General features: G+C 41.1%; 1 protein-coding gene across 4 annotated transcripts; it reads right to left on the reverse strand.

The window, feature by feature from the left end:
* Positions 1 to 406: 406 nt before the first annotated feature.
* On the reverse strand, positions 407 to 13,257 carry LOC119738018 (interleukin-1 receptor-associated kinase 4-like). 4 transcript variants are annotated; one of them, XM_038212731.1, is made up of 11 exons: positions 13,172 to 13,257; positions 10,864 to 11,146; positions 9,853 to 10,001; positions 9,087 to 9,315; positions 8,125 to 8,252; positions 6,567 to 6,727; positions 5,668 to 5,735; positions 4,487 to 4,708; positions 3,428 to 3,614; positions 2,631 to 2,852; positions 407 to 470 (listed from the first exon to the last, which is right to left on the reverse strand). In XM_038212731.1, exons 2-11 carry the CDS (start codon positions 11,046 to 11,048, stop codon positions 444 to 446), a joined length of 1,578 nt encoding a protein of 525 aa, XP_038068659.1. In that variant the 5' UTR covers positions 11,049 to 11,146; positions 13,172 to 13,257; the 3' UTR covers positions 407 to 443. The 4 variants fall into 4 exon arrangements, with proteins under 4 accessions (XP_038068659.1, XP_038068658.1, XP_038068661.1 ...); XM_038212730.1 differs by having other exon boundaries at positions 13,044 to 13,232; XM_038212733.1 differs by having other exon boundaries at positions 13,167 to 13,229.
* Between the last annotated feature and the right edge of the window lie 242 nt (positions 13,258 to 13,499).

Here is a 13,499-nt window from a genome sequence, read left to right on the forward strand (position 1 = left end):
GAAAATTTTCCTTACAAAAAGTAAGAAAAGTATTTCCTTACAAAATTGGAAATGTTTCTCAGTCCCAGATTCGTGTCTTATCATCATTTTTGCAATGAATGACCTTCATTGAGATGATATATGAAGAAAAAAGTGGCGTCAGGTTGCAACATTTTTTCCGAGATTCATTCTCTGCTTTGGTTAAGCAATGTATTTGTGAACCCTGCAATTTGTTTTTCCTTTAGCTACATCCTGGCATTAAGAATAAGTTCTAAGTAAGCAAGCAAAGCTTCAAATAAAACAACGTCAAAAAAATATCACATATAACATTAACGGTAATAAAGGATAGAGTTTTCTCGTATTTACAAATATATCTTGATAAGTCACATCTTCACAAGCTTGGTTGTATCTCCAACAGTTAGTTGTGTTTTTTAAATCCAGAATCAGTCGTCAGTGCATGCATCTCAAAGTTCCATCAATCTTGGTAAAACCTGTAGAACAAAAAAAGGTTCCAAGCTTTAAATTATGAAATTATGGTCGATCCATGGCAACAACCTGTAATACATTATCCCATGCACCACGGTCCACACTGCACTCTGCGTATCGCGCTATTCCAAGATGCATGCGCCATTCCCACTTCAGCACGTGTAATAGTGTAACAAAATTTGATTTTATTATGGTCCCAATTGCACCTTTAAACTAAATAGAGAGCGCTTTGGCCACAGTAATCCATAGCAGTCATGTATTACATCTGTTCTCAAGTCAGATTAATGCCACAAAACTATTTCAGAGCTTACTTTGTTCAACTTAAGTCTTTACCTACTTTACACCACAATAGAATAGTATTTGGGTTGCAGTCAAACCACAGATGGAGCTCTCATGGCAGTCTTTATTGTTTACCCTCACAATACTGGGATATAAGTTCCTTGCCCCCATACCTCTGTACTTAGTGTTTATGCAAATATCTCCCAGTACGAAAGACACACTGCATTAGTATGCCTAATCTTGAAATTCTTATGCATATTTTTACCCAGCACTATAAAACCCCTTTGAAAGCTCAATAGGGCGTGGACTTGCGACTGGGGCATGGTGGTGGATGGTGGTGTGCATTTTAGTTCCATATTTTCTGAGTTCCTGTACATGTATGGCTGAAGGTGGAAGCCTAGTTTAGTTTGGCCTTCGTTTTTGTGCAAGACGCTGTGTTCTTTAATTTGCATCACCACCACCACCATTACACCAAAGGGTTCAGTGGTCTGCATAGTCTTGTGAGTATGTTCCAATATTACCCCCCTTGCCCCCAGTAGTTTTACATGGCCTGGTTGTAGACTACGGTGTTGTATCGTAGTGGTGCCAATCTGAACTCTGCTCTGTCAGTAACTATTTAAATTCTATCATTCATATTTACATGCTCTCCCCTGGTTAATTATTTTGTAAGCGAAGAAGCGCTAATTAAATTCTCATTATATCTATTTTCTGATATTGCATATACTTGTCCCTTTGTCGGTTATTTTGTGATCAGCATCCATGTATATTTGATTAATTAGTTAATCCCCCCAACTGACGGTTGGCCGCTTTAGGTCGCCGTTACAATAGCACTAGCATAAATGCTGAAAAGTTCGCGTAAAATGTTCACATTCCAACTTCAATACTGTGTATCATGTTTGCTGGAAGAGTAATTTGTTATCCCACTCTAGCTCGTAGAACATGAAAAAGGTAGTGGGGCTTTATTACCCCACATACCACTTGGCCTTTGGCCTTGTGGGACACTGATGGGGCACTTCTTTATTCCATGTTCCACTTGTGCTCATGGGATAACCAATATAGTATTAGAAGGGGCCCGCGTTGACCAGGAAGATTTCGGTTTCAGACCGGCAAAGTTTGTATGATAGACTTCCATTGAGTACACTTTGGAGTTGCTCCAAATGACCGCAATAGTCAATCTTTAAAAAACGTCAGATTGTTCATGTATTTAAGTCGCACCTTTGGAACTTTGGAACTAAATCTGATAGTATGATAAGGTCATTTTATATATAGACCTTTGGGGAATGTTGTTAGCTACATTTTGATTTTGATTTTGTAAATTATTCAACACTGACCACGGTTTATGACATATGATGCAGTTTGAAAAGTTGCAAATTTAAAGAGTACGCGAGTAGAAATTGCTGAGTGACAATGTCACACTGCCCGAGACAAATGGCAGGGAATATCTATCGCACAGTGCTTGCATGCATGGGAGCACACAAAATTGAATTACCCGCGCTTTGTTCAGGCACTGTGCAGTCGATAGGGGCCAATTACAGGCATGTGTGTTTGCGCTTAGCAATTTCTCCTCGTGTAATCTTTAAATTTGCAACTTCTTAAACTGCTTCATTTTTCATAAACTGTTGTCAATCTTGGACACTCTTTGGTAGCAAACGGGCTATCAAAATGTAGCTAACAAAATTCCCCAAAGGTCTATATAAATGACGTCATCATAAGATGATCAGATTCAAAATAATGACCCCTCCATTGAAAGTGGACTTTCATTTTTTGCTGTGTGTAGTTTGGTTGTGTACAACACTGGAACCCAAGTCTAAAAACAGCTGCGTCTCAAGTAGACCTTGAGTTCTGAGTGTGAGTCTTGAGTCACGTGACTCTTTCGTCATACTCACATCGACCAGGAGCGGTCGCTTCAGTTTCTTCAGCAAACAGTCAGTTGCGATGTCATACATCTTGTTGGCCGACATTTCGCTGTACGCGTTTGTCAACCTTGGGTCCACAATGCTCAAGATGTCCCCACACTTATCGATGATGACCTCCACGTAGGAGATGATGTCGGTGCCTTCCCGGCTCTGGTCAAGAGGTTCCAGTCCTGTAATCAGCTCCAGCAGGACCTAAGGAATAAGAAGAAATGTCAAGGACAAATGTTAAGTTGTTTACTCATCAGAGCCTTAAAAGCTAGAGCACATCATTTGTCATTTGTACATTTTTTTGTTTGAAGCAACAAAAGTGCCCAAAATCTAAAGAAGGGTGCTTTACAACTAACCTGATGAAGTTTTAGCTTAGTGAATGCTGTACATTTACAGAAGACAATATTCTAGGATCTCGACTGCAATTCAAAAGCTGCAGAGTCATGTTTTGCATTGCACCCGAAATCAGCGACCTGGACACGTTCTCATTCAGTTGATTGCAGCTGCGCGATGTCAAGCACTGAACTGACGAATAATAGCAACCGCGCGCATCGTGTCAACGCTTGCGCGTACTCATTCATGGCTTCCCTGAATTATAAACGAATTACTAACAGAAATTTCAAAAAATGCGTCTTTAGACAGAGCCAGCCATAAAACAGGGCCCTGGTCAAGGTCTCTGAAGAAATGACTTAAACAAAAACAAAAACACTGTAGATTCTTTGACTGGCAAGAACTTTCAGAAGGCTTCATTTTGCAGGATTAACACCGCTAGAGCTTACCACGCCAAAGCTGAAGCTGTCGCCTTTGGGAGAGACTTCCCCGATCCGCGCCTCTGGAGGCATGTAGATGCTGGTGCCAATGATCATGCTGGTTATGTGGGTCTTACTGCTGCCCTCCGGTATGGCCCGCACCAGGCCAAAGTCAGCCACCTTCGCTGTCAAGTCTGCGTCAAGGAGCACGTTGGCACTGAGGAACAAAAGGAGGGTGGGTTAAATATATGAATGTAAAGTGCAGCAGAGATAATGAGTGTGCGCGTATAGGTACATAGCAATATGGTACAAGCTGCACAATACTTTCTAATTGTGCTCACCTGATGTGCCTTAACACGATGAACTGGAGTCACTTAAAGGTAGAGTACATCATTTGTCATTTGTGCATTTTTTAAGCAACAAAAGTGCTCAAAATCTAAAGAAGGATGTTTAACAACTAACCTGATGAAGTTTTAGCTCAGTGAATGCTGTATACTCCGACAAAACAATATTCTAGGATCTCCATTTCAATTCAAAAGTTGCCAGGCCATGCTTTGAATTGCGCCCCGAATCAGCGTCCGGAACACGTTCTCATTCAGCCGATTGCAGCTATACGATGTCACGCACTGAACCGACGAATAACAGCAACCATGCACGCATGTACGTTGTGTCAACGCTTACGCGCCCATTCATGGCTTTGCCGAATTAAAAACGAACTACCGGTACTAACTGAAATTTCCAAAGATGCGTCTAAATGACAGCATACCAGAAAGAATAATTTCACCAGGGATTTCAGTGCCATCACCATCTTTAAATCAAGTATGCTTTTCAACACTAATTTCTTTTTGGATAGCTGCACATGATATACTCTACCTTTAACCACATGTTTCTCGACGTCAAGTTTTGAAGTTTTTGAGAAAAACAGTTCAAGTTCAAACATATTCTAAGTGAATTTAGAGAACCTAACCCATAGGCCAAGAACCTAAGAAGTTAACCGTTTTATGCCATGTTCTTAAGCAATATGGAAGATATACGTCAGATGCAGATTGTCAGTAAGGACTGGAATATTATATTATGTTATCAGTGTACCTTTTGACATCTCTGTGCACGACATCTTTACTGTGCAGGTAGGACAGACCTTGGGCCGTCCCCTGGGCTATGAGGACCCTGGATTCCCAGGGTAGGTGCAGGGAGCTGTCTTTGTCCAGGGCAGCCAGGAGGGAACCGTTGTGGAGATAATTGAAGATGAGGCACGGGGTGGGACCGTCAAAGCTGAAGCCGTACAGCTCCACAAGGTTGGGATGCTTCAATCTGCGGGGTCGGAAACAAATTGCCGAAAAATTGTGGAATTAGAAAATTATAGATGAAGCTATCATGATTGTGGTCTATAGGGTTCATGTCTCATCATGATCAGAGGGTCGAGGGGTTCGAATCCATTTGCTGGCCATATTGTGTCCTTGGGCAAGCTACTTTATCCCCACTTGCCTCTCTCCACCCAGGAGTATAAATGTGTACCGGCAATAGCTGGGGAGTAACCTGCGATGGACTGGCATCCCTTCCAGGGGGAACAGAAATATTCTCAGTTATATCATGCCGGGGAAACCGGAGATAAATGCTGGCCTGATCAGCCACTTTCATGGGTGCAGCCATGCATCAATTTGGATATTTTGAAAGCAACTTGAGAACAATTATTAAAAATCAGGAAATGGTATCACAGTAACTTTCCGAATAGTTCATACTTAAAGAGGCAATATTTTCACCAACCTCTCGACAAACCTCTATCAATTTCAGTATTCAGATTGTGACTTGAGAACAATGAAAACAAAAGAGATCAGGTAAGATCTTTGATCTGAACTCACACATGGTTTCTTGTGGGGTAGCAAGCAGGTAGAGTTAGTAACAATAGGCACAACAGACCCCACCAATCAGTCTTCAGAAGTCTGTCTGCTCCATAAGGAAAATTCTATGACGTTTGCGACAGTATAGATCTCTCTCATAGGACGCCATCTTCGTAGGAAAATTACAACTGCGTGTTCAACACCATCAGGTGAATGTGCGTGCAGTGTGCAAAATGTTCTAAACACGCGTGCGTGTTGCTAAATATTTCATCGAAATACGGCGCAGCCGATGCGCGTCACAAAAATTTGACGCCCAAAATGCCGATGCACGAGGCAATTTGTAGAAAGTGACGTCATTTGAGAAAGATCTATATCTATGTGAGGTTGTATACCCTTGTGAATGCTTAAATACATGAACAAACTTTCACCAACCTCTTCAGCATCTGCAGCTCATTCTGGTACTGCTTGAGCACATCAATATCAGAACACTGGAAAACACTCTGTCAAAATGGAAGGAAAAAGACACTGGACTATAAGGAACAGCGATCAAATGGCACACACTATAGGTAAGGGATTGCGCTCCTATGCGAAAAAGTCAAGTCAATCAAGAGAATTTGTTTACAGTCTCATTAAACCTGATTGACTTCTTCAAAGCATGTTTTTATGGCCAACAACATCAATGAGAGAATTGTTATAATACCTCAGTTGCCATGAGTACATTTTTATTATTATAAGATGGAATTTTGCGTCGGGGTGATATAAATCAAATTAGGTTTTTGCCCTTCACCGATGTTTAAACACTGTATACTCAGTGTGTTACCTCCCGAGTGAAAGATGGAAAAAATCACTGGGGTGGGACTCGAACCCACGACCTCTTGCTTTCTAGTGCAGACGTCTAACCACTCGACCGAGCTAACGGGATTGGTTGGCTGGTTCGAATCTGATGTACATAGCAGCGGGTACCGCATGAACTATTATGTACGATGAGTACATTTTTTCTCAGAAAATAAGGCTATAATATTGTTATATGGATTTTTAAGCTCTGGCAGGAGCGTCTACATGTCAGTTGGTGGTTGGTCTGTCTTTCCTGTCTGTCTGTCTGTCTGTATATCCTGAATATTGACAAAGTATGGTGTTCCATATGTGCCATCGGCGTTTCGGGAGATAATATCAGCCAATATTAAATCAGCCGAAAAAGCAGTGGCTGCTTTGAAAAATACCCTCCGTCATCTTGGATCTGTCATTGGTAGAAAAAAAATTGCCTGCATCCTCCTACTTACAAAAAATGCAGACGAGAAACTAGTTTATATTTTTTAGTTGGCCTTTAATACCTGTTTGAGCTTTTTCACAGCGCACTCATGGCCGTCACTGAATCGACCGAGGTAGACGGTTCCGAATCCACCTTCACCCACCATGTTACCGCCCTGCCTCAACGGTACATCGTTGAATGAGTCAGTCATGAAACTCAGGCGGTTGTAATAGAACTCTTTTACTGTTGATCAAGAAAATGGGGATCGAGATTTGACATTTTATAAAACCAAAGCTGTAGTCATATCTTCCCAGTCTTTCGCGAATCAATGTATAGGCCTAAGTCATCCAGTTTAAGTCAGTTTAAGGTAATATACAACATTTGCAAACATCCAAAAACAAAGCTTCCAAATTATCACGAAATACCTTACTGGACCGTTAAATGAATGACAGACTATTAAAAACATCTGTGAAATCATGGCATCTGGTGTGCTGTCATTTTCAAGAAAAAGTGGTATTTGTGTATCAATTTCCAATGATGCTTGGCCAAGAAACTGACTTTTTTCAAATACTGCCCCCAATTTACCAAATTTAGTTCGTCCAGATTCTGTTTGAAATCAGTTACACATCCGTGAACGGCTGCAAGCCAGCTAGTCTGGTTCCCTGATAATTCCCTTAAGTCTATAAATTGCTCTGTTTCGTCTGAAGTAGGGTCAAGGAACCAGACTACAAGAACAGCATTTTTGTTTTCTTGGTTTTTCCTAGCATCTATGAACTCAAAACTTTAAACACGTGTGACAATTTTTGCTATAAAAAAATGACCCCCAAATCCATCCATTTCTGAAAATTACAGCAAAAGCAAATGTTGCATATTCCCTTTATTATGACAAAGTGATTAAAATTAACTACAACAAAAGTCTTCCTTTTTCCTATTACTTATCTACTGTTACTTGTAATCTGTACTGGCTCCGTGCACCAACAAGAGAGGGCGCTAATTTTGACCACTTTGAGAGCCCAAGGATGGGACACACCGCGTGTGCTTACTGGTTCGGGCGCGTATAGCACAAAGTATGCAACAACTTATTTTATTCTGAATGTGCACAAAGCCATAGCGTCTTCGCGTGAGCGTCAGGCGGAATTGTCAGCAATGCGTTTGAATGTCACTCCAAACGGTCTTCCCCAACACTCCCTTCCTTACCATTGTGAGGGTACTTGTGCATGGAGCCCATAGTTATCCCACCTGTGACTGACTTGTCTTGTCTTAGCTTGACAACAACTTATCTTCCAAAGTCTGTGATTTTCATTTGAAACATTACTGGCTAAAGAAGTTGAACGAACTCTTTTGGTTTGTTTGCTTGTTTTTAAACCAAACCAAATGTTTCCTCCAGTCATTAGTAGCTTGAAAGGGAATATAGGACTCTGCGTGCTATATGTTTTATTTGAAATACATCTTTACATCCAAACACATCCTTTTTAACTAGCACTGTAAAAAGTGTAAAAAGAAACATCTCTGTTTCTTGGTGAAGATATCTGTATGGTCCATCTTTTAAAAAACAGTGGAAATCCATTGGCTTCAAACTGGATTCAATTTTTTCTAAAATGCTATTTTAGAAACTGAGTTGCGTCTGTCTCATAACCTACCTTTATCTGGCTCAAAATCTGGCAAGTCGCTGGACTCTACGGGAGCAGATGTCGACACGGCGGAATCACTGCTTTCTTGACCGGCTTTGCTCCCACAATGCACTTCTCCCTGGTCCCCTGCATGTGGGCTAGGTTAGCAACCAAACAGATTTAACATTCTGTTCATATTTGCTGGTAGCTTGTATAAATGTCACAGAGGATGAGCATTTCGAAACTGCACACAAACATTTTTACAGATGGACAATTATTCTAAATCACAAAAAGTTACAGTTAAAATCATTACAAGTCTTCACAAATAATCCAGTCCTAAATCAATCTATTTATGTAGCTACTTCGTAGATATGTAAGTCTTACAGCTGTTTTATTTAAGTTTGAATATTCTTTTCTCGTTAAATTCCAACTTAAAACTGTTCACTCACGGGGGATTGGCCAAGTTCAAGCTTCGGCTTTCTACCAGCTTCCGCCTTTCATCACGTTTATTTTTCCGTTAATTTGAAATATTATTATCATAATTATGATGAATGGTACTAAATCAAATCAAATCGATATGAAAAGTGTCAAATTAAAATCAGTCCTTTGTTTTTGTTCACCCCACTTTTTCTTATGACCATGCAGGCCAAACTTTATGGCGTTGCTAACTATAGCAGAAAATTGGCCAGCCTTAAGCGCTATTTCAGGGCGTGGATGTGCTAATCTTTGCGCATGCATAGAGATTTCTATTGTTACGTCACTAAATTAAGCGACTTTTTCCTCTGAGGTAAGCGTGCCTTTTGCTGTACTTACTGACAGTCTCCATGAAATAGACAGATAGGCTCTGTTAGCAGAAAATTGTGTGCTTAGCAGCGCCATCAAATTAGGCCCATATCTGTGAATGGACTTGTGCTGCATTTGTGACGGACCACACTATCCAGGTCTGGATACACCTCACCTAGCCAGTTGGGGTGTTGCCTAGAAACCCTTACCTTTCAGAGGATGAGGAAACTACTCCTGAGTCTCCAGGATTCTCCGAAGCTTGAGAAGCTCGCTGGGCCAGATTCTTGGCTTCCTGGATGGAATCCAGGCTAGCGTCACTGCGCTTGCTGTGCGGGTTTGCATTGGAGGCTTCGTTCACCCCGCCAGTTGAGCTACTCTCGTAGGTATCTTGGTTGATCGTCGTTGAGGACACATTGAGGTTAGGATCCGTTGTTATGCCTGTAAGGAGTTTCAATTGTTCCAAGTAGACCAATGTTAACGTTTGGAGTGAAATCGGGGAGTCGGGTTGGTGTAGGGGTCCTTTCCTCGCCTTCCACCGCTGTGACCCGGGTTCGAATCCCGCCTGGGCCAATATGTGGATTGGGTTTTCAGCCCCTGCCTGATTCCGTGGGTTTTCCCCAGACTATTCTTCTGGGGTTTTCCTCCCACCTCTGAAACTGTAATTTCTTCTCATTGTCTTCTCTCTACAGGTTTCTTCAGGCTTGCGAGCTACAGTGCCCAAGGCACTTTTGAGCAATCCTTTGTTTCAATACAAGAAATAAATAATAATAATAAAGATAATGATTTTAAAATGTGTACTCAGTGTTCGCAAGTTGAGCCTAACTGTAGATACCTGATGACTTGTAAATTTTGATAACCTGTGGAATTTGATGACTTGTGGATTTTAACGACTTGTGATTGACTTGACTCTAACTCTGATTTTGTTCCTAGAAAATAAATATAAAAAAAAAAACAATTATGTCGGCGTGTCTTTACCAGGCAGGACGGCTTCAGCGGCTGCAAGATGACCCATGTCAATCAGGTGACCCACTAAATCCTGCACCGTAGCGTTGACTGTTCCCCAGTCGTTGATGAGAACCATGGTAGGACTACCACCTGGGCGTCTATACTCCAGATCAAAAACCCTACATAAAATAGAGATGTAAATAACAACTGATATTTCACAGTGCAGAGGTGATATTTAGCAGACTCTGTGCAATAAATGAAGACAATTATTGCAGACAAACATAAGGGTTCAATTTCTATTTCTAAGGACCTTAATATACACAACAGTCCATGGGCTCCGTGTGCAAGAACGAGTTGGGGGAGACCACTGGGAGAGATATTTGAAAGCATTGCTCATGACGCCTGATGCTCTTGCGCGACGCTGTGGCTTTGGCACATTTAGAATAAGATAAGTCGTGCGTACTTTGCGCCATATGCGCGCGAACCAGTACGCGCATGCGGTGTGTCCCGTCCTCTGCTCTTGAAATTGGTTTTAAAAACAGCGCCCTCTCTTGTTTGTGTACTGAGCTTATGGTCCATATAGCTTATAATAATACCATTATTTCTTGTTTGGATTTGATTAACAACAAAAATGCCTCAGTGAATAACAGGTACTACTTTCCGACACCTTTTGGGTCTATATTACTGTAGATGGGCAGACATTACATGAAGCTGCAATGTCAACACCTTTAATGTTGCAAAAATGAAGGGTTTTAAAAATTTTATTCATGAATTGACATAAATAGCAAGTAGGGAAAAATCAAAAGGCGCACGTGTACAGAACCAAACACAGAGTGAAATGAATGAAACCTTCGTGCTATCATTTAAAGAAAAGAGATCTTGTGAGTCAAGTCCTTAACTCAATTCCCAAGACATGAATGCTAAAATCAATTTACATATGTGATGTAACAACTACAGAAATACAGTATTTTTTCTCATGTGTAAATAATTTCAGACAACAACTAAAAGTTTAAGGAAAGAAGATTCAAAAAAAAAAATTACGCAATCTCCTGAGGTCCATATCTGGGCTGGTCATCGCCCGGTCTGCGAGTGATTCTACTGGCGAGCCCTCTCCAGTCATGGTACGTGCTGCTCGGTGGGTCTAGCAGCCGGGCCAAATTGGCGAAGGTGGTATACGGCAAGCGCCGCAGGAGTGTCGAACCTTGGACCGGCGCACGGAGGGGCATGACGATGATCACTCAGTGCCTGGCGTCGATTTCTCACAAAGTCTTTTCAAATTTTCCAGTGGCTTGGAATCTACCTCAGTCAGTATGTGCTGATGAACCTTTGGGGAAAGGAAATTTTGACAATTTAGGAGATGTTTGCAGTTGGACCACGCGAAGCGACGAACTCTATACATGAGAAATCTGGCTCAATCTAGCGAGTCTCTCTCTGGAGTTTTGGTAATTTCATTTCTCCAATTTCATGTTTTCGTTTCACTATACTCGCAATGAGTGACCATGCAGTGAGTTTATATATGATGAAATCGTGCTGTCAAGATACTGTTTTTACTTCAAAACTGGTCATGCCAAAAAGGCAAGAGGTTAAACATGTCTGAACAACAAAAAATCTGTGATGAGGAGAGTTTCCTTTTGATTTTTCTATAAAACTAATTCTCTGAAGTGAACGAAACACCATCATACTAGCTGTATAAATGTGCGTTTCAAATACTGTAATTCCTTCGTATTTAGCTCGAACCACACAAGGATGCGTGGACAATTTCCTGATAACTTGCGGTTTCCTGATCCACTGGATACAAATTTAATGATGAATTTGATTTTAAAAAAAAAATTGAAAAAAAATTGTCGTTTTTCAAATTCTCCCCATTTATAACTTCCGGTTTGATGATGTCATGATCCTAAAACCTTGCAAAGTCCTTGCAGTTGTCCAAAGAATGTATCTATTGGCAATTTGGTAAAATTTCAACAAATGGTCTTAAATTTTAAAAAGTTCAACTTTCTTTGATGTGCCGCTAGGGGGCGCCCTTTCTGATGATGCATGACATTGTCATACCGTGTTTTGTTTTTGGCATCCCTCAACCTCTATTAACATTTCCATAATTTGTTTGGTTGTAGTAAAATTCTCCCGATTTCAAGTTACGTTCAATTCTCATTGCACTTCCGGTTAAACGGGAAGTAATGGCTTTATGGCTTGCGGCTGTGGCTTTGCGTCTGGTCGGGAATCCAAAATGTGGTTTGAGCCTGACGCAATGTAATGTCTACCTGATTAAAACAAAAATAAGAACGGCACGTAGGATGGGGTCTACCCGATGTTCCCCAATACCGATGTTCCCCACTACCGATGTTCCCCGAAATCCTTAGGATTAGGGTTAAAGATAGGGTTAGGGCTAGGGTTAGGGTTATAGGGTAGGGATTTCGGGGAACATCGGTATTGGGGAACATCGGTATTGGGGAACATCGGTATTGGGGAACATCGGTATTGGGGAACATAGGTATGCACCCATGTAGGATTACTCCATTCATTTCAACATTTTCATGAATGGAGTGCTGGATGAAGATTTGTCACAGTAAATGTTCAGTCATGATTGCAATGCCGGTACAACTGCAAAAGCAATTGGGGACAGGTTCTCGGTCAAATATATACACTCCATAATCAGGCAACGCAACTTTCCGGCCAGAAAATTTAGTATACATCCCTGTGCGGCTCTAATAAATATGGAGGAAGTCCAGAATTTATGGGGCTATACCATCCTACTTCTAAGTTCTAGAATTAGAAGGCACCCGTTGTGCTTTATACCATCCATCTTGGTTTATGGAGTATTTACGTTACGTTAGGCCCCCAATATATATTGTTGGAAAATCAAAACTGCAATATTAAACGTGGAATTAACCACATTACTTCTAGGAGGTGCAGGCCTTCTTAAGTAGGCCTAAATACTATACACGGTCACCTTTTTCAGTTCTGCGGACATCACATCATGCAGTCATTGGCTTATAAATCAATTTTTGTCATGCATTGCATGGCTTTAAACTTCCAACGCTACAGTACAAACTTACTTAGATAAGTCTACACACACAAAACCTAGCTGGAGTTACCCAGCCCTAAATTTTATCATTGGGTAAATGACAACCCAATGATAAAATTTAGGGCTGTAACTCCAGCTACACAAAACCCACGAAGTCAAGCAATCATAAAACATGAAACAGAGATCGACCACTAACTTCAAAAGAAAAGCACACGGCGTCAGCTTCTAACTAGATCATCACGAATGATGTAAGTTTGAAGAGCAACTCAGTACTCGTTCATCATGTTCATACTTCACTGAGATTCTGACCCTGTTTTACCGTACGTTGCACACATGCTGGGGATTCCCTGAACCACTTCCTGTATGCATCCTGTTTGCGCGCGTGTTGCGACATCGACATTTAACACTTGACCCTGACGTCACTGAAGCGGTCCCCCATTGGCTGAATGTTTAATTAGGCTTTAAAGGAGCACTCACTTATCTTGGGCAGTGCAAAATGATTGGGCAAGGTGACAATTTAAAACAAAAACAGCAATAATATTTGTAGAAAAATTATATATTTTAATCTCTAAACTTCAAGTGAAAACTTCAAGGGGCAAAGAGACCGAATGGAACTAAACACATTTTTTTTCTCAGTTGAATGGCAGTTTGA

This window comes from Patiria miniata, unplaced genomic scaffold (assembly GCF_015706575.1).
Source record: "Patiria miniata isolate m_02_andy unplaced genomic scaffold, ASM1570657v1 HiC_scaffold_3, whole genome shotgun sequence".
Taxonomy (NCBI): Eukaryota; Metazoa; Echinodermata; class Asteroidea; order Valvatida; family Asterinidae; genus Patiria; species Patiria miniata.

Coding starts and splice junctions, on each gene's coding strand:
- LOC119738018 (XM_038212731.1), bottom strand. CDS start 11,048: ATGCCCCTCCGTGCGCCGGTCCAAGGTTCGACACTCCTGCGGCGCTTG. Junction 3,615..4,486: donor GTGCACAGAGATGTCAAAAG/GTACACTGATAA, acceptor TTTGTTCCTCAG/TGCCAACGTGCTCCTTGACG. Junction 2,853..3,427: donor ACAGCTTCAGCTTTGGCGTG/GTAAGCTCTAGC, acceptor CTTATTCCTTAG/GTCCTGCTGGAGCTGATTAC.